This window comes from Dunckerocampus dactyliophorus, chromosome 6 (assembly GCF_027744805.1).
Source record: "Dunckerocampus dactyliophorus isolate RoL2022-P2 chromosome 6, RoL_Ddac_1.1, whole genome shotgun sequence".
NCBI lineage: Eukaryota > Metazoa > Chordata > Actinopteri > Syngnathiformes > Syngnathidae > Dunckerocampus > Dunckerocampus dactyliophorus.
In genome coordinates this window covers 33,289,735-33,310,801 of record NC_072824.1, presented here as the reverse complement: position 1 = coordinate 33,310,801, position 21,067 = coordinate 33,289,735, and the positions used below count along the sequence as shown (strand labels likewise).

The 21,067-nt window shown below is 43.0% G+C and overlaps 2 protein-coding genes across 25 annotated transcripts in view; both read right to left on the bottom strand.

The window, feature by feature from the left end:
* Positions 1-3,998, bottom strand: part of LOC129182378 (potassium voltage-gated channel subfamily KQT member 5-like) — a 128,324-nt gene extending 124,326 nt beyond the window's left edge. For all 4 annotated transcript variants that reach the window (XM_054778405.1, XM_054778408.1, XM_054778406.1 and 1 more), the window contains exon 1: positions 3,133-3,998. In XM_054778405.1, the coding sequence (XP_054634380.1) occupies positions 3,133-3,740 (608 nt within the window). In that variant the 5' untranslated portion in view covers positions 3,741-3,998. The remainder of the gene's footprint in view (positions 1-3,132) is intronic.
* Positions 3,999-7,911: 3,913 nt separating this feature from the next.
* rims1b (regulating synaptic membrane exocytosis 1b) overlaps positions 7,912-21,067 on the bottom strand; it is an 83,081-nt gene continuing 69,925 nt past the window's right edge. For 15 of the 21 annotated variants that reach the window (XM_054780292.1, XM_054780274.1, XM_054780272.1 and 12 more), the window contains 6 exons: positions 18,468-18,685; positions 15,666-15,810; positions 13,969-14,081; positions 13,534-13,635; positions 11,262-11,401; positions 7,912-11,176 (listed from right to left, as the gene is read on the bottom strand). In XM_054780292.1, the coding sequence (XP_054636267.1) occupies positions 10,958-11,176; positions 11,262-11,401; positions 13,534-13,635; positions 13,969-14,081; positions 15,666-15,810; positions 18,468-18,685 (937 nt within the window). In that variant the 3' untranslated portion in view covers positions 7,912-10,957. The remainder of the gene's footprint in view (positions 11,177-11,261; positions 11,402-13,533; positions 13,636-13,968; positions 14,082-15,665; positions 15,811-18,467; positions 18,686-21,067) is intronic. The other 6 variants (XM_054780289.1, XM_054780283.1, XM_054780293.1 and 3 more) reach the window with 2 other exon arrangements.

The following is a 21,067-nucleotide window of genomic DNA, read 5'->3' as shown; positions in this document are numbered from 1 at the left end:
TTATTCCAAATTTTGTTTGAATTTTTCCAAAATTCCGTTTTATTTTTTCCCAAAATTTTTATTTTTTTCATGAATTCAGTTTTATTTTTTCCCAAATGTGTTTTTTCTTCCAAATTCAATTTTATTTTTACCCCAAATTCAGTTCGATTTTTTTCCCAAATTCTGTTTTTCATATTTTCATGAATGTAATTTTTTTCAAAATTCCACTTTTATTCCACCATTTTTATTACATATTTTTTCCCAAGTTCTGTTTTTTTTTTCCTAATTTAATTTTTTCTGTTTTCATTTTTTCCCTTTTGCAACACACCAGAGGTCCCGTAGAACCTGCATAAGTTGCTCTCCGAGGGCTCTATGAAATCTTTTGTTTCCCCAAATTCTGTTTGATATTTTCCCAAATTAGATTTTTTCTTGAAATTTGAAATTTTCTGAATTCTATTTTATTTTTTTCCCAAATTCCATTTTTTTCTAAATTCTGTTTGGTCTGTTTAATTATTTTAGAATTCCCTTTTTTCCCTTTTGCACTTATTCTACGGCCGTAGTGTGTATGCTTTTTGTGTCCGAGAATAAATTGTTTGTTAATTACATACAAAAATCCTTACATTTATTGATGGAATCCATCATTGGACAATTTTGCCCAGTATTTCCGAAATGGATGAAGCTTCGCTAACTTGGTTGTCTTGTGAAAAACGGCTAGGATTGAATGAGTTAAGAGTAGATTCTGTTTTTATTGGCCAATTCTGCAATTCTACCACAACATCTAACAAAATGTACCCTTTTATAATTCTTTTGTTTAAGCCTGTTAGCCACCGAAAGAAAGATTTTTGGCATGCATGAAAGCGTTATTGTCATATTTGTCATTTTAGTCAATTACCGCAGCGGCCCTGTTAGATCAGAGTATAAAATATCAAATGAAAACTCAAGAATCTAAATAAAAAATATGGACAAACGGAGGAAAACCATGTCGACAAACAAAAATCCTTCATGATCACCCATTCTCATGTCTCTGGACAAAACGACAAGTAAATGTTAAAGCAATGGCGTCGCTGTTGTACACGTGCACACTGAGAACCTTTATAACAACTCTCAAAAATACACGAAAAGTAGGGATGTCCGATAATATCGGCCCACAGATATTATCAGCTTGATATTGGCATACAAAATGGTTGATATCAGTATCGGTTTTCCCCTATAATGAAAACCGATAATAAAAACCTGCTGTACATACAAGCCTACGGGCTCCCGTACTTCTAGTGGCGCCGGCACGGTCTTGTCGTCTCTGTTGTCATTTTTACCCACGTCGAGGGGCACCCAATCAGTTTTCTCTCCACTCAACTCAACCACAAGCAACACCTCTCCATCGATCGTACTTCATGAGGTCGTGTTCTGTAGCCACCTAGCTGCTGCTAAACAGTTGTTGCTTGTGGTTGAGTTGAGAGTGAACTGATTGGTGCCACCTACCTCGACTCCCGTCTTGTTGGGGATCGCATCTCCACAGTTCAACAAAGCCAGACTTTGTGCTTAAGACCTAACCTCCGCAATCAGATTTAATCGGTCCCGTGACGGTGGTTGCCAACTTGCTTTGTGAAGTCTGGTTTTCGGTTTGGTGCCAAGTGTGCGTTCACATGGAAGGGGGCGTTTGACGTCACATTATTCTACTTCCGCTGAAAAGTCAAGCGATCCCAGCCGGTGTATTTCACAAAAAAATGAGTACGTAATTATTATAGAGCGTTATGAGGAGTTCCCAAAAGATGATGACTGCTAAAAGCAACGGTGTCGCCACCAACAGAGCGAGGAAGGGCCGCTGACAGTAAAGGGCAAGTTATAAGAGATTTATGATACTAATTACACCCTACGAGTCTTTTCATTTATCAACACTCAACATTGCATGACTTTGACATTTGAACATTTATCCGATTGAAAAAATCTTTGCGGTGCGTCTTCTTGTTGTATCTCCTTGTGACCACGAGAGGGCAGTGTTGATGTGAGTACTGCTAACGTTGGCCCAGTTATTCATGTTTCATACTGCCTTTTATTCCTGGTGCTCGCGTGAGCATATCTAGCGTATTCCCTCGTACTCGTATTCCATCGCTTGATGGACAATATCATCAGGGAATGCTCTTTTTTTCCATTGTCTTTTTCTCCATGTCCCCTCGGGAACCTCGCAGGTGACGCCGTCTCCGAATTAGTTAGACAGAGAAAGAGTGGCACTTTCATAGCTGATTTTAAGCTGCAAGCCTGGACGTAACCTGGACCAGCGTGGACTTTAGCCCAAGTTACCATGCAAAATGTAAAAGGCAAAAATGTCCATCACTGTTTTCCAAAGTCAAAACTGATGTGTGTGAATATCTTGTTTTGTATAAAACACAACATAATAGGCCTGCTTTCACGGATGGCGAAGGAAATTCAAGCTGAAATCAGAGGCTGTTTACATTTTTCAATCAAAAAATGACTCATGGAAGACCAACGTGGTTGTGGATGAGCTGCATAACTGATGCATCATCTGCTAATTGTTGCAGCTCCAAGTGAGTCCACTGCTCATTTCTTCTACCAAGTCAACCAAGTTGTGCATCATTTGACTTCACAACCAAACCAAACCAACTGTTTCGGTCACACGAATTGTGCACAGACTCACGCAGACGCGAAGATGGTGCTCAACAGCCACCGTGCGCGTCCACTTCCTTCCTCCTAACCGCCACGACGCTTGAGCAACGGCTGCACAGATGCTTGACAAGGCAAGCCTGACAGAAGGCACTCGATCAGCACGTCTCAAATCGCGCTACTTGAAATTCAAATAGCAAGTGGAGCAATGAACTGTACTTGCAGTTAGAAGAGCGCGTCTTCATTGGGACCTCCAAAGTGGGCACTTCAACTGATGTGCACGAAGCTTTATTCGTACTTAAGTTCATTTTGGGCTTTTTTTTTTTTACATTTTATCATTTTTACTGACCATTTTTATTGACCATTTTTGTGGGTTGGGGATTAAAAACCCACTGATCTACAAAATAAAGTCCCTGAAACACTTGGTTGAAATGTGCCAAGAGATCAAAACAACAAGACAGAAGCTGCTCTGCATGCGTGATGCTGCAGCAGGAGAAGCATCAACAGGTGTGCACAAAAGAAGCAGAAACTTACACAAAGGCGTGGTAGATGAAGGCCCAGGCTCTGGGTCTCTCCAGCACGTTGTACAGGTAGTTCTGCAGCCGCCGGTAGCGCACGTTCCTGCGGCCGCTTTGCGCGCTGTAGATGAGCGGCTTCCCCAGCAGGCTGAGCCGGGCTCCCTGCTTCCCTCGCAGGCAGTCGGAGCCGCCGGCGGCACCGACGGCGTTCGAGGCTGACAGCAAGCCGTCGTTGTTCATCATCATCTTCCGCCCGGACTCGACATCCTTCACGCATTCGGTGCGGTGGCCCGGCGAGGTCCTCATCCAGAGCCCGGTGCCGCTTTCATCTCCGCTGTGGTTCCGTGGCATGGCATCACCGAAGCGGGCTTCCAAGCGAGGAGGGGGCGTCCAGCATGGACACACGGTCGCGCAGGAGAAAAGCTGTGGCTGGAAGTGAAACAGAAGCTGCTTTGACCGCCCTCTTTCCTCTTTCCTCTTTCCTCTTTCCTGTCCTCTTGCACCAACCTCTCCTTCAGCAGTGCGCGCACCACCATTAAAAAAAAACAACTCTTTGCGTGCGCTTTGCGTCTTATTTTGTCTGCCTTGTGAGTGAAAGCTGTTCAACTTGGCACTTTGATGCATATGTGAAGTAGATACACATCATGTAGAATGCAGCCCCGCTCTGCAAGCGGTGCCACACGTGCTGACGATGTCATTTCCAGCCAAAAAGCTCCAAATGACACGAGGTTCTCTTCCCTTAAATTCATCTATCCGATGAGAAGCCTATCAGGTAACACGGCTCGTGATGAATTTTCCGCTTGCACGCCTGGAAAAGTCGGGGCCGAGGACTCACGCGGCATCTGCAGAAAATATCACGGAATGCTTTGTAAGGTTCCTTCACAAACGTTTTATTTGCGTACTGAACGAGTTCTGCTAAATCAACTACTAGTCAAGCCGAGTGCTATCGGGGGGTGGGGGGGTTCCAGACCAAAGTTGGGGTTTCTTCGTGTTAAAAGATGCAATAAAGCAGACACACACGTGGCTTTGGGGGTTTTACTGTCGCGTGAAGTGAAAGTGTTGCTTCCTTTTCAGTCACGGTGGTGTTGCGCGTACTTCCCGGCCTCCGTCCTGTAGTAACGTTTTGACACGTGACACTTAGGGGATGGGTCCGCTACCAAGTGGGCCGGCGGCACCGAAACCGATAGCAACGCTTTTGACATGGGACCTTGAATAATTTTGTCATTTTTCCTTTTCAATTTGTCAGTCATGAAAACGTTAGGCTAACCAAAAATGCGTTTTCAGCAGCAGCCGTATTTGTAAAACAGCCAATCCCCACACAACCGCGATTCAGCATTTGTGGCTCCACAAATTCAGGGATTTTTGTTCACATTGTTTTTAATAACCTGCCTTTGACATTTGTTCCCCAAAAGAAAAAAAAAGTTTCCCCCGAAAACACAAGTCGTGTATTTGTTAACTCGTTCAACCCCTTGAGCAGCGGCCATGTTGGACAGCTGTGACTCATCTTTCAAGGCACACGGAATATTGTGTTCTATGGCTAACAAGCATGGAGCCTAGCAAAGGAAACATTCGACTCCCGTCAATTGATTTGCAAACATAACACCATGAACTATGTACAGTTTTCACATTTGGAACTGAACTGTGTGTGTGCACGTGTGTGCACATGTGCGCGCACGCCGATGTGTATGTGTGTGCATGTGCATGCGTCCAAATTTCCCTGCAGTGCGTACGTAACCTTCTGCACGCCACACTCCACTTATTTTGTCGCACGTTGTTCGGTGGTCCTTGAACACACCGTTGTGATGATCCCGGTAGGTGAGCCCGGGAGGTAACCGCTGCTAGGAGGGGGAATCTATAAAGACAGTAATCCCTCACCACTTTGCCCTTCAAATGTCACGTTTTCAAAAATATATGAATCCATCAATGATGCTGTTTTGTGATTGACTACGTCCGATTATTAGTCACACATTAATTAAGCATATTTAAGCAAATGTTATGGGTTTTTTTGCTTAAATTCAGCATTTTCAAGCATAAAAATTGCAAAATGAAGTAAAATACAAATATAAAGCATCCAAAGACTGTGATGATATGTAGTAGTCTACACGGGTCACTAGATGTCAGTGATGTTACATTGATGAGACATTAGCCACCACAGGAAGTACTCTGCAGAACAGGAAGTAAAAAAACAAGCAACTCTCCCAATGCTGTCTTATCTTTTCTTAGAATGTCTGCTATATTGGGTAATAGGAGTGTAAAGGTGACTGTAGGGGTGTTACTTCATATCTCGAGGGTTCTAATAATATGAAAAAAAACATATTTAGAATGTCATAAAAAGGTTTTCTATGCTCTATAAGAAATTTATTAAAAAGGAATCCTACTTTGCCACTGACTGTACTTTTTAAAACGTCTCAGCGGGCAATGGGAGAAAAAGACGATGTATTGATCTTGTCCGCCGTGGTTCGAAGAGATTAGCAGCGAAGAGTGAATTGAATTTGGTCATGTTGTGAGTTAGAAGGAGTAAAGACAACAACCAGCGTGTGCTGCATAAATAGCGCCCTCTGTTGGTGGAAATGACTAATTTCAGTACCACTGTTATGTGTTGCTCTAGTCCTGTATGGCATTCATCTTGTCATACACCTTCAGATGCATTCAGTGGTAAACTTGCTGCACATTAGCACTTTTTTTAGCTTCAGTGTACGGTGGAACCTTGGTTAGCGTCATTCATTCATTCCAGAAGGTGTGATTCTAACCCAAACGAATGCTAACCCATTCAGTTTTACCATAAGAAATCAGGTAAATCCAATTCATCTGTTAAATGATAACACAAAACCTGCTTTTATAGTTTTCCAGTTATAGTTTGACATGCAGGAAACAATTCTAAATGCATACAACTGATGAATAAAATGTAGAAAGGAACATGACCTTGATTGAAGGCGTGCTGTCTTAAAGACACAAGATGAAGCGCCACCACGTTCCTCAGAAACCAACAATCAGCTCACGTCTAAACAGCTGAGTTGACATGACTTGACTGAAGTCAATGAAGGTAAAAGTAAGCTTAAAATGTTCATTTGGCCCTTTCATTGCTCATTTACGTGCATTTGGAATTCAGTTGTTTGATGCATGTAACACTGTAATTATAAAACTATAAAAAACGTGTTTTGTGTGGACTGCTGGTGACAGATGGGCGACGTAACTTACGCTTACAGTCGCCTTTTTGTTTAGCTAGCCTTCCTTGGTGGCCACGGTTTCTGATAAATAGTATATACAGTACTGTATATATCTATATCTATATATATATATATATATATACAGTATATATATATATATATATATATATATATATATATATATATACTGTACATATATTATGTATGTACATGCAGGGGTGTGAAAAAGTGTTTGCCTGCTTCCTGATTTGTTATTTTTTTGCATGTTTGTCACACTTCAATGTCTCAGATCATCAAACAAATGTAAATATTAGTCAATGACAACACGACTGAACGCAAAATGCGGTTTTTAAAAGAAATGTTTTATTATTAAGGGAGGAAAAAAACAGCCTTACATGTCCCTGTGTGAAAAAGTGATTGCCCCCTAAAGCTAATAAGTGGTTTGGCCCCCCCTTAGCAGCAACAACTGCAATCAAGCGTTTGCCATAACTTGCAATGAGTCTCTTTCAGCGCTGGGGAGGAATTTTGCAGAATTGTTGTCATTCAGCCACATTGGAGGCTTTTCCTTTTGAAGGTCATGCCACAGCATCTCAGTAGCATTCAGGTCAGGACTTGGACTTCATCCATTCAGAGGTGGACTTGCTGGTGTGTTTTGGATCATTGTCCTGCTGCAGAACCCAAGTTGCTTTCAGCTTGAGGCCACCAACAGATGGCCGGACATTCTCCTTCAGCACAATTCATGCTTCCATTTATCACAGCAAGTCTTCCAGGTCCTGCAGCAGCCCCAGACCATCATACTACCACCACCATATTTTACTGTTGCTGTGATGTTCTTTTTCTGAAACGTTAGGCTAGATGTAATGGGACACACCTTCCAAAAAGTTCAACTTTTGTCCCGTCAGACCACCGAGTATTTTCCCAAAGGTCTTGGGGATCATCAAGATGTTTTCTGTCAAAATTGAGACGAGCCTTAATGTTCTTTTTGTTCAGCAGTGGTTTTGGTCTTGGAACTCTGCCATGCAGGCCGTTTTTGCCCGGCGTCTTTCTTATGGTGGAGTCATGAACACTGACCTTAACTGAGGCAAGTGAGACCTGCAGTTCTTTGGATGTTGTTGTGAGGTCTTTTGTGACCTCTTGGATGAGTCGTCACTGGGCTCTTGGGGTAATTTTGGTTGGCCGGCCACTCCTGGGAAGGTTCACCACTGTTCCATGTTTTGGCCATTTGTGGATAATGGCTCTCACTGTGGTTGGCTGGAGTCCCAAAGCTTTAGAAATGGCTTTATAAACTTTTCCACTCTGATAGATCTCAATGACTTTCTTTCTGGGGGGGTGGAGGCAACTTCAGTTGTGTTGTCATATATTTCTTTGATGATCTGAAACATTTAAATGTGACAAACATGCACAAACAATACATCTAGAAAGGGGCAAACACTTTTTCACACCACCGTATACATCTGGAAAGACCATGATAGAGTGAAGCAGAAAGTCGAAGCGTGAAATGGTGAGGGATTCGTGCACATAGAAAAATATGTTGGAGTGCAGCTCATGAAGATGAGAGCAACGTGCAACAACGTGTTGCCATCACATTTTGGTTGAGTGTATAAACACGAATGGATCAATGCTGAAAGGAAGTAAAAACAACATTTCTCTTCCACACATTCTTTTATTTGTAAATAATAAAAATGAACTTTTTGAAATATAAAACATACACATCATCTGAGCCACATCTGCTATACAAACAAGAATTGTTGCAATCAATGCTCGACTACTTTTTGTCAAATGTTCTTTCAGCGGAACACACACGTTGTAAACAATCAAAGTTTTCGGTTAAAACTGACAAAGAAAAAGAGTGGATATGAGCGGGATTCAGAACTTTTACAGACTCGTTTGTTTCATGGGCGACCATGATTGTGACCCGTCTCACTGCATAGCCACTAATAATGTATTCATAACCCCTCCTTGCATGACCGTGATTGGCTGCCTTGATACTTATTTCAGGTCTTCATGTTGAAACAGAACTTCTAGTTCCATACAAGTGGACCTGATTGGTACTGTACGTGGTTTTTCATGTGCCAGCTCCTTGGAGGTATCCAGTACCAGCAGGACCGGGTGCCAGCTCACTACAGGACATTCGTGACGGGAAAACCCATTCCTTTCACGGACTCCAGTTCTAACCAGTCACTCACTCAAGTCAATCCCGTACTCGATTCATCGATTCAGAGCGCAAGCACCGACCCAAGAGTCAGTGAAACTTGAGTCTTCATCAAAGCCGTGAGTCAGTGAAACTCGAGCACTCGTCGAGCACCCGTGAGTCAGTGAAACTGAAGTCTTCGTCAACCAGTGAGTCAAAGAAGCTCGTGTCTTCGTCGAACACCCGTGAGTCACTGACACTCGAGTATTTGCCCAGCAGCCGTGAGTCGGTGAAGCTGGAGTCTTCGAAGAGCACCCGTGAGTTAGTGAAACTCAAGCCTTCGTCAACCTGTGAGTCATGAAGAATGAGTCCTTGACGAGCACCCGAGAATCAGTGAAACTCAAAATACTTGTCGAGCACAATCTGAGTCAGTCTAACTTGAGTACTTCTTGAGCACCCATGAGTCAGTGAAACTCGAGTTTTTGTCAAGCAACTGTGAGTCAGTGAAACTCGAGTCTTCAAAGAGCACTTATGAGTTAGTTAAACTGGAGTCTTTGTCTTCGTCAACCCGTCAATCAGTGAAACTCGGATCTTCTTCAACCCACAAGTTAGTGTAACTCGAGTATTTGTCGCGCACCCGTGAGTTCGTGAAACTGGAGTCTTCAAGGAGCACCCGTGAGCCAGTGAAACTCGCAGGCAGAGCGAGTGGATTGCTTGTTTTGTGGAGGAAAGGTAAAGACCAGATGTGTTGTTTTTTCAGGGGGTTAATGCATTTTTACAGTTCGAGTAACGGTTGCACAGTTCTGGCAACTGCTTTCCTTTCTGAACTTAGCCTAGCACGGGTGAGTCAGCGAACGAGCTAACGCAGACAAGTACCCGTGAGTCCCGAGTGAGTAATACAAAAAAAATAAAATAAATGCGATTCAAGAACGACTCGTTCATTACTTCATGACATCGCAATAGTACATCCGTTAGCGGGACGAGGAACAACGTCGACATAATCTTGAGATTGTGTTTGGGACGTCCGGCACCTGACTGAGAGACGTAGCGTAGACAAATGTACTTGTCGTAATGGGAATGGCTTCAGTTTCTTGATTTGATCTCTTTAATATTCATTTACAAGCAAACTGTACAAGTGCATGCAACATACAAGCGTCCCTACAGTATGTGGGACAAACACATGTACCGAGTTCACTAGCTTTTTTTCATGTATCTGAGTCGCTTTACCAAAAAAAAGAATCTGCATGCAGCTTGGAACAGGACATATTGGACCCTGCCGCCCTCTACCGAGATGAGAGGTGTCTGTCGGCCGAACGGAGGATGAGTATCGGTGTTGACTGATCGGTTACTTCCACATGAACGGTGCACAAGAAAAAACGCTTTCTGTATTCTAGTATCTACACGAGAAAATGAGCAGGACAAGCGATTCGATTGTGTCATAATCTCTTTAACTACGCTTTTGTTTTTTTGCAAAAAGTTCAATTTTAAAGTTGTAAAAAAGCAAGCTCTTGTGCTTGTGTCTCACCTGGAAAGGGGGTGAGGGTGTTTTGACGAGGTTAACTCTCCAGATTTTGCCTTAATTTGCACGGAGGATGTACAGGATTCTGTGGCATTTTATGGCGACATGAACGTTAGTCGGTCACCCCACTTGGAGGTCTGCTTCTGCACATCTATACAAGGACGACTGGGCAGTGGAACAAATAAAACATGAATGTCATTTCATGTTTCAAACTTGAAGCTGTGTCTCCCAAACCCGCACAAGACTTGCAGACAAATACTTTTCATATCCAATTTTTTTTTTACCACTTGTGTTTTCTCTTCATGCACACATCAGACTGACAACAAATCAGGAGCATTTAAACACACTAGAAAAACATTTTGTGCCAATAACAAAGGAACAAAGAAATGGACAAGAAAGCAACACACTAGAAGAGTATGGCTTTGAGCAGCCATGGTAAACATTTTGAAAAGAGGATCTTTCGACAGAGAGGGACCAGTGATGCGGCTCCGGGGTCTAGGCACCAGTAGAAGGCCCTGTGCTTCCAGACTAAATACCCATGTGGAAGCATGCTGCCTGTGGGCAGAGATGCTGGCAGTCTGATGGGGTTCTGGAGGAGGACAGTGCAGATAGGACACCAGTGTACTACCTGCATGACCTCTGTCTCGAGTTCATACATTCCGACGCTTACATACAATGCATTGCTATTGTTAATTCCGCTAAAAACCACCCCGCTTCCTTTCACACATCATTGATCTTGATCAGCTTCATCGCCTCTCAACTTGAAAGCTACCGCTTGTCGTCTGTCGACAGCCCCCCCCCCCAGTCTTCAGTATACTCAAAGAAAAAGAGAGATATTTCCTAAATGGTTATGAAACACTGAAATGCGGCGCTCCCGAGAACAGAACCACGGTAGGAGTGATTGTCAGATCTCAACAAAGCTTTCTTCTTGTGGTGTGTTTTCTGATTGTTGCTGCTGGACATTTCTGCATCTCTTCCCTCAGTACATGTCTGAGTTCCTTACTCGCACAGCGCTGTTGGTCCACTAGGATCGGACCCCGGGGGGGCCGGAGGAGCTGTCGAGTGACGACTGCGAAGCTCGACGTGTGAGGGAGGCCAGAGTCGGATCCACCAAAGAAGAAGGCGGGAACAACTTGTACCAACCAATGACTGTGCTTGATAAGTCCAGTTCCTCCAGGAGGATTTGTGCAACGCCCATAAAGCTTTTATGGTCCATGCGGCCGTAGTCTCCCCATACAATCACCTGAAGGTGGCAATAAAATTGATTTGATACTCTGGTCTGGATCAACCCAGAACGCTACGAGGAAATAAACATCTCTTCCGCTTACCTGTAAGACTTTACCCTGTGGACTTTCCTCAAAGAGCAGCGCTTGCTGATAGAGTGGGTCAAGTGTTTTCCGTGCAATCTTGGTTTTCTTTTTGGCTACGTATGCGCCGTTATTCAGCAGATAGACCTTGACGTATGGCGCTGAGGGCAGAGGCAAGACAACATACAAGCCAAGGAGGTTAGTTGGTCAGACATGGATCGTAGTCTAATATTCTATACATGCGTTTGGAAATGAAATAAGAACATTGTGACAAGACCTAGTCACAGAAGAAGAGTGCTGACACTTGGACTAGAGTCCAGTCCAAGTCGCGTGACTCAAGTCCACACCTTTGCTTTATAGTGATATAGGGGTCTTTACGATAATCATAGGGACTGCAGTTCCAGGAAGACAAGGTTTTGATAGAAAACTGTGGGTTGGGGGGAGTGGATAGTGGTGAGGCGTACGGGCGTGTTGGTCGCTTTCTGGGAGGTGAGGGCACTGATATGATAATATATTTTTTTCAAAATGCTCTTGACCGGCAAATGCACAAAGATCGACTAGTAGCTCACGATCGACGGGTTGGCGACACTGCTGTAGCGACTGGTTTACTGTATCGTGTAGGTCTGAGCTGCAAATCTAAAGAATGACAATCGACTATGAAAATCCTTAGTCGAAGACAGCCCTACGACACTGGAAGCAAACTACAGCCCTACGACACTGGAAGCAAACTACAGCCCTACGACATTGGAAGCAAACTACAGCCCTACGACACTGGAAGCAAACTACAGCCCTACGACATTGGAAGCAAACTACAGCCCTACTACACTGGAAGCAAACTACAGCCCTACGACATTGGAAGCAAACTACAGCCTTGAGACATTGGAAGCAAACTACAGCCCTACGACATTGGAAGCAAACTACAGCCCTACTACACTGGAAGCAAACTACAGCCCTACTACACTGGAAGCAAACTACAGCCCTGCGACATTGGAAGCAAACTACAGCCCTGCGACATTGGAAGCAAACTACATAATCCCAGCGTTACTGAGTTTTGTTTGTTCGTCGGTTCATTAAATCATACCACCCTGGTGGGAGGAGTAGCTTGCTACTTAGCCCAGCTGCAATGGCAGTAGACAGCATCGCTACTGCTGATATCATAATAAATGAAAGTCAGGCCCCAATGAGCTTCGCCTGTTTCAAAGACCAGCAGCCCGTGTGACGGAGAGGGACAGAGAAGCAGGCTTCCTACCAGTTCTGCAGAAAAGCGATATGTATTTTATGATTGTTTTTCACAGTTTGTTTTTGTGTTTTGCCATGTTGTTTGTGTCTTTGCTTGATTGTAAACCATGGAGGATGTTGTCTATGATGAAAACCAGGACGTATTCAGTGTTTTTTAGTTGATAGCTCTCCCATCCTTTACTCTTGAACACTTTGGGTGTCTTATTCAGTAAGATCCTGTCAAATTCAGTTGTGTTTGTTGACGTGGTCTGTCATTATGACATTTTTAGTACGCAGTATTGCAAAGCAACCTGCAGATGTTGAAAGTGCTAACACTTTTACAGCTAAAATAAAACAATCTCAGGTACAATTATAGCTGGTAGCAATTTTTTAACCCAGCGTGGCCCGCAGGTTAAAAACTTTGCCCCCCTTGCTCTATAGGTGGAACCTGCTGAAGTCGGTCCGGTTCATATCGACAACCTACTGTATGTTTATGTGGAGGAACTCATCAAGTCTTGGACCACCATGTTCTTCTTATTACTAAAAAGTGCCCGCTTACGTCGACATAAATGGTCGGCTGCTTTTATCGACATAAATTTGAGACCCGAAGGGGTCATACTGTGAAAAATCTGTCATTGCAGTCAAGACATATCGTAGCGGCTCTGTTAAATACGAGCTCAAACCATATGAGCCATATGAAAACAGAAGAATAACCATACTCAAACGCACAAACGGAGGGAAACTAGCGACCAGTCCAAGCTGTTCCCCCCCTCCCTCCCAAAATCAGCCGTGATAGGCTCATCCAGGACCCTGACCAGGATCAGCAGAACAGACTAAATGAATGAATAGGTTGTACTACAGTCACTCCCATTGGAAAACAATGTCAGCTACTAAGTATGCTGTTCATGATGTTCATTCCTTCTTTCTTTCGTTTTCTACCTCTGATCCTGTGTGAGCCATCAAAGCTAACTGGCGGGAGGTTGCTGGTGTTGTAATGTGAAAAAAAATAACACCTCAAAGGAAAGGCAAGGGCATCCGTCATTGGTATGTCACCCACGAAACGTGTGGTCTTTACCTGGGAGAGATTTCGATCCTGGCTTTTGTACAAGTCCGCGGGCTCTGATAACTTCCACCTCCAGCTGACCCTTTTTCTCCATCATACCTATCTGGATGTCACCTGAAACAGGAGGATGATAGTAGTCATATCATTAGATAGAAGAAAATGTGAGCACACTTAAGGGTACCAGTGATGAGTGAACACTGCATTTCAGTCATGACCAATAAACCCTTTTTTAGCACCAAAGACAAGCAAAAAGACTCATTGAATCAATGCTGTAATAAACCCAGAGGTACTATGGAACAACATCTGGAATATTCCAGGGCAAAAACAAAACAATCTCATTCAAATTTGAGATTATTCTTCTCAGATTCATTATGACAAAACATCTATCCAATGAAAGTTATTTCCATCAAGTGAAAAGAAAAGCTGCTCCAACAGGTGCCAGCATACCTATGGCTGGCGTCGCCAGTGTCTGCCTGCCAACTAACTGAGCTGGACCCAGCCCGTCCAGGAAGTCACTGAGCTGGCTGCTGGCCCCCAGGTTGACACCAGGGAAGATCAAACTAGAGAGGCACACAAACATTCAACTGGCGTTAAGTTGGACAACACACCCTTCTGCAACAGTATCATCACCGTCAGGTTCAGACACGGTACAAGCCTACGGTGTCTACATGAAAGAAGCAGGGTCTGATATCATTTACCCTCAATTCATTCATTCATTCATTATTATTCTTGATTTAATACCATGTGTCTGCTACCATTTAGCCCGCATTCATCCATATATTAATATTTAATGAACACCACAGTGTCATTTACCCTGAATTCATTCTTTTCTAATGACTTAATGACTACCAGTGTCTGATATCATTTACCCTGAATCCATCCATGTATTATTATTTAAGGAATACCAGGAGTGCCTAATATAATTTACCCTGAATTCATTCTTTGATTGAATGAACACGTGTCTGATATCATTTACCCTGAATTCATTCTTTTCTAATGACTTAATGACTACCAGTGTCTGATATCATTTACCCTGAATCCATCCATGTATTATTATTTAAGGAATACCAGGAGTGCCTAATATAATTTACCCTGAATTCATTGTTTTATAATGACTTAATGACTACCAGTGTCTGATATAATTTACCCTGGATCCATCGATGTGTTATTATTTAAGGAATAGCATTTAGCCTGAATTCATTCATTTATTATTATGTAATGAATGCCACAGTGTCTGATATCATTTAGCCTGAATTCATTCATTTATCATTATGTAATGAACGCCACAGTGTCTGATATCATTTAGCCTGAATTCATTCATTTATCATTATGTAATGAACGCCACAGTGTCTGATATCATTTAGCCTGAATTCATTCATTTATCATTATGTAATGAACGCCACAGTGTCTGATATCATTTAGCCTGAATTCATTCATTTATCATTATGTAATGAACGCCACAGTGTCTGATATCATTTAGCCTGAATTCATTCATTTATCATTATGTAATGAACGCCACAGTGTCTGATATCATTTAGCCTGAATTCATTCATTTATCATTATGTAATGAACGCCACAGTGTCTGATATCATTTAGCCTGAATTCATTCATTTATCATTATGTAATGAACGCCACAGTGTCTGATATCATTTAGCCTGAATTCATTCATTTATCATTATGTAATGAACGCCACAATGTCTGATATCATTTGCCCTAAACTAATGAATGTATTATTTAATAAATACATTTTCTATTCATTGCCGTACTCATTTAAAGGTGTTTGTCACTTTGATGTATTTCTGTCACACACGCTGGGATCGACATGAACACAAGGCGTGCAGGGAAGCCCGCGCTCACACTTCCCCGACACGTGCACGCCCAGCATGCCTTGTGTTTGTGTTGATGGCACCGTGAGGGAGAAAGTGGTTGTAGTTGCTGACTCTGTTGTTTTGTGCTGTGTGAGTTTGGCTAATTGCTAACCTGCCAGCTGCAAATAAGCAAGTTGAACTTTGTCATTTTCTGCGTTAAACATAAAACCTTGTGTGAACATTTCTTAAAGCCCTGACTTTGAACTGAAGTGAGATTACACAAATTACAAAAAAAAGTGACATGTGAGACAGTCAGGATGAGAATACGTTACTCACTTCCCCTCGGAGTTGTAGCTGTTCATGCTGCCGTTGTTGGACTCCCTGCTGGGCTGCCTGCTCATGTTTCTGGTCAGCTCCACCGCCATGCCCGTCTCTGTGCTCCTCTGGATGGGGGCACCTTTCTCTTTCTTAGTCTTTGCTTCTGCGTACGAAGTCACAAAGTTATCAAGAACGGGACTGCATTTCCTTGAAGGACTTTCAGCAGCAGTGTACTTAAAACATGTAACTTTCACTACATGTCTGTCACGCATGGAAGACCACAGAGCAGGAGAAACATGACAAACATTTGCTGGTTGACCTCCTTTATCGTTGACTCATCCTATGTAAACAACAACAAATATTGGAAAACCACAGCAGCCCTCAGAAGCTGCGATGTGTCCGTTTGATGCACGGCCAAAGGTACACCCGTATCCTTTTGTTTCACTCTCCCCTCCCGTGGTCAGCAGTCAACAGGAAATTGTCAGGTAGAAAAACAAGCCAAGAGAAGTGACTGAGGTGTGTCCACCCTGTGATTCATTAGATGGCTGCGAGAATTCTTCAATTGGAATGTCCCTTACCTGCCTTCACTCCCTTCCCTGACGTACAGAGAGAGTTTTTCCAACTGAGCTACAGATCCCAATTTCTCTACTTCTTATCTCTCCGCTCCGCACCCCTCCAGGCCTCATGCTGTCAAATAGCTTTTTAGGTCTGAGCCAAAGAAAGGGAGCGCAGTGAGTGTCCGAATGGGAAGTGGTCTCTCATGTGTCCCTTCAAGTGTCATGCGGTTGTTTGTCTTCACAACACACCGAGGCAGCACAGATGAGTCTTTTAGGAATGAAAGGAACATGCGCAGTTTACAGGGTCCTGGGTACAGGCTGCCCCCCAGGACAAGTCATTTTCACTAAGTAACTTTGTATTAATGGGGCACACGTTTCAACTCTGTGACATGGAATAAATGCTTGTGTTTGAATATTGAAAAAGTGCTTCTAAATATGGATGGATTGGAAGGAAAACTGGAATTGCCTCAACAGCCATAACCCAAATACTCCTCCTGGTTTTACACTACAGCACCTACATGACTTGTGAGTACAATAGTTTACTGCAGTAATCACTAACCGGAGTACATGCCACCAGCAAATGGCGAGTGATTGATACTAGGGATGATCCGATCGATTAGTATCAGCCGATTTCCGTAAGAAACGCGTGATCGGCATATGCCCATGCATGTCTTTCAAAGCCGATCACAAACTCGATCACAACATGACAACTCATGCCCTGACAACGCAGACGTGACATGAAAGTGCACGTGCGCTGTGCCACGTAGCGTCGACAACACCCGTACTTAGCCGCCACTTTGTCCCATAATGCTGCGAGAATCAACACTGGCCTGGAAAACCTCCAATGCTTTCAGTTTGACAGCCTGACACAGGCTGCGCCAATCGATGCCAGCGTGTTTGATCACTCCCTTGGCAAGCCTATTGGCGTTCGACTTCTCTTGCATCTTTCTTTACACGCTTTGCCTAGCTGTCCGCAGCTGACTAGCCAGCTAGCCAGCTAAAATTACCCAACTAGCTTCTCGTTTTTGGACTCCAAGTGTGACTTTTTACCACAGTGACATTTTGCTTTCAAAACAAACAAGCAATGCGGTTAGTTTGGAGCTCGTTTTTCTCCCACAGGGAAGTGGACATGACGTCCATCGGGAACAGGCTCACTTTTCCAAGTGTCCATTGGTGTCATTTATGATATGTGTTGTCCTCCAAACACTATTTGTGTGTTGATGTTTAATGAACAACGTGGAATTGTCTAATGGCACCCCTGACCAATAGCACTCATCATAAATACACTGAAAAATGTACAGTTGGTATCGGCCGATATCACTCACGGACTAATAGATCAGATTCAGCTCCACAACCCTCCCCTTCTCTTTTCAATTGCCATTGTTCACTTGGGAGCCAATCCAGGTTTAAAACCTAAATATGCCTCAGACACTTATGAAACAGTGTAAATTTATGTGCCTTAGTCATTAGTTCCTCATTAGTTCTTCGTTAGTTCCTCAGTAACTACTCTACTCATTAGTCATTAGTTCCTCATTAGTTTTTCATTAGTTCCTCAGTAACTACTCTACTCATTAGTCATTAGTTCCTCATTAGTTCTTCATTAGTTCCTCAGTAACTACTCTACTCATTAGTCATTAGTTCCTCATTAGTTCTTCATTAGTTCCTTAGTAACTACTCTACTCATTAGTCATTAGTTCCTCATTAGTTCCTCATTAGTTCCTCAGTAACTACTCTACTCATTAGTCATTAGTTCCTCATTAGTTCCTCAGTAACTACTCTACTCATTAGTCATTAGTTCCTCATTAGTTCTTCATTAGTTCCTTAGTAACTACTCTACTCATTAGTCATTAGTTCCTCATTAGTTCCTCATTAGTTCCTTAGTAACTACTCTACTCATTAGTCATTAGTTCCTCATTAGTTCCTCATTAGTTCCTCAGTAACTACTCTACTCATTAGTCATTAGTTCCTCATTAGTTCTTCATTAGTTCTTCAGTAACTACTCTACTCATTAGTCATTAGTTCCTCATTAGTTCTTCATTAGTTCCTCAATAACTAGTCTAAATTTACATGCCTTAGACATTAGTTCCTCATTAGTTCTTCATTAGTTCCTCAGTAACTACTGTACGTTTGTGTACTTATTGTAAAGTGTGACCAAAACAACTTTTTGACCAAAAATCAGTGAATTGGCGCGTCTCCACTGTGTTGAAATTCTTGAGGTAAGTTGGGTCCCCCGCTAACAAGTGCTTCTTTTTTTTCGACTCACCAGGGCCACTGATTTGGGAAGTGCTGCGACTCCTGCGGTTGCCAACGATGGCCACCACACGTGCACTGAGACTGGATCGTCTCTTCTTGCTGCCTCCACCCACGGTGCCCAGCGCTGTGTCCGACTGGCTGCCATCGGTGCGCTCCTGCGAGTAGATCTCACCACTCACGCTGGAGCTCTTTAGCATGCTGCGTCCTGCCGATGCTCGCATCTGCCGACTAGAGAAAGAACACGCTCAGACATTTTCTTTGTCCTCGACCGATGATTCATTTATTCCGTAATGGCGCCCTACAGCTTCTTCTTCTATTGTTTATTGGTGGTTAGCTAGCAGCTCACGAGGTTAGCTAGTTTGCTAGCGATGGTGATGACCACAACAGGAAACGACACAAAGGAGATGGATTGACAGTGGTCTACAGCCAATCAGGATGCAGAAGACAATGGGCGGTGCAGACAGAAGAGAGGGAGAGAGAGAGAGAGGGGAGAGAGACACAGCCACCTTGTGCTAAAGCACAGAACTACAACTCTCAACGTCCCACAATGCAAATCTTCTTAAAGAGCCAGCATATAAACAGCGTTCATACTGTAAAACAAAACAGAACAAAAAAACCACTAAAATTGCACAAAACAAAGCCGTGAAACAGTGAATCAGCAAAAGGCGAAGCGCGATGGAGCGAGGGAACGCGGTTGAACAATGATATATTCTTCAAATTCAAATTCCTGCACCCAATTCTTGTTTTTAGGACGACGTAAACGTACGACGTCCCTTGTAAAATCATTCCAACCTTGAAAGAGAACAGTTCAAATAAACGACCAATGTTGCAACACTGAAAAAAACGACTGTTTTTGAGCGAGCAGTGACAATAATGGCAGAGACAAGGAAGAGAACGAGAGTATAAAACATAATACGAGATAAATGTCTGATTACTTCTATTGATATTATTTCTATCACTTGTTAGAATAAAAAAAGAAAATACAAATTATGGGTAAAAAATAGCTTGTGTCCCAGGAATAAAGAAAAAGAAAAGAATAAGAAAATGTTTAAAAGAATATAAAACAGTTACGTGCACAAAGGAAATAAACGTTTGAATGAATAACTATACTGTAGACACTCATTAACGTAAGTCAAGAGATTAAAGATGAATAAATAAGTACAAAGATGAATACATTAAAAAAGCTAAATAAAAATGCCCATATAAAATGAAGCAGTAGCCTTTTAACAATGATGACTGACTGAAGTTGAACTTGGCGTTGTTGGAAGTGGCAAGCATGCGTCTGCTATTCAGATGAATCATTCCTGATTTACTTGAAACTGTGTGCTGTGCTGAACCGTTCCAGCATTTAGTAAAAGCACCTCCTGCTAAAACGCTAAAAGAAATGAGTGTACCAGTTAGAAATCAAGCCCCAAACATGTGAAGAAGTTATTGTTGGTTGAAGTAGACTCTTGTTGAACAAGCAGCTGCACATGGACGGAAGTGACTCGGTGATGGTTGCTGACCCCTAGCGGTTGGGATGAGCCACTGCATGTCCATGTCAGCAGATGGACTCAACGTGCTACAGGACTGCAGCTGTCCCGTGAGGCATCTACTCCGTGGAGGCCTCTTATGAGCGCTCTCTATTGCCCCGTGCGTGGATGAGGAGGAGTTTGGAGGGGGATCATCTGACACAGCAGGATGGAAGGGATCTAGGTTGTCACAGCACACGATGCATGCAAGGAGGGATCTGACACACGCAGTGAACACACAAACACACACAAACACAAAAACGAGGCCCATATAGACTATAACAAACGTATAGTGTCCAAGTGGGATATTGCTGATGAAGGATTCCATTGAATTTAATGGGAGGTTCTATAGGCGGACTTGGTGAATCCCATGACGTGCGTCATTAGCTGCCTCGTGCTGGCAGTTCTTCTCATTTAGAAAGGACGGGAAAGAGAAATACGTGTGTTGCGTTCATGTCTCACATAAAGATTTTGGATGATGCAATGTTGAATAAACCTTTATTGCATGTTTATTTCTAACCTATGGCTTCACTTCACCAGTTAAGATGTGCCTTGTAGATGTGCCCTTTTGCCATGCCTCCAAAAAGTGCGCACGCCAGCTACACAGGTGGCGCATCGGTGCGCACATTCTCACACCATCTTGTGTTTTTGATCATCTGAAATTTTCGTCTGAGATACTGGCAGCTCTTTTGGTGTCCACCACTGGACTGTTGCGACCATCATTCAGAATAAAGACGATTGAATGCTCATGAATGCTGGAGGGGTCATAGATCCAATTGAGTTTGATTTGGTGGGCTGCTACAAGGAGATCTGGGAGGTTATCCTTGCCTGGGACAATATTTTAAGAAGGTAGAAAGACCAGCAAAAGGATGAAAGTTGGGCGTTTATTTCATTGTGACTGTATTTTATGTGTCCTCCACGACACGACTTAGTGCACACTGCAACTCCACTCCCCATCTCAGCCGAGGTATGGAAGTCCTTCGTAGCCCGAGGGCCACCTGAATGTTATTTTAGGTTCACCGAATACCCCTGACTTTTTGAGAGTAGCGTAGCTGCCGTACGTAGATGTTGTCATATTTATATTGCCTGTCATCGTCAG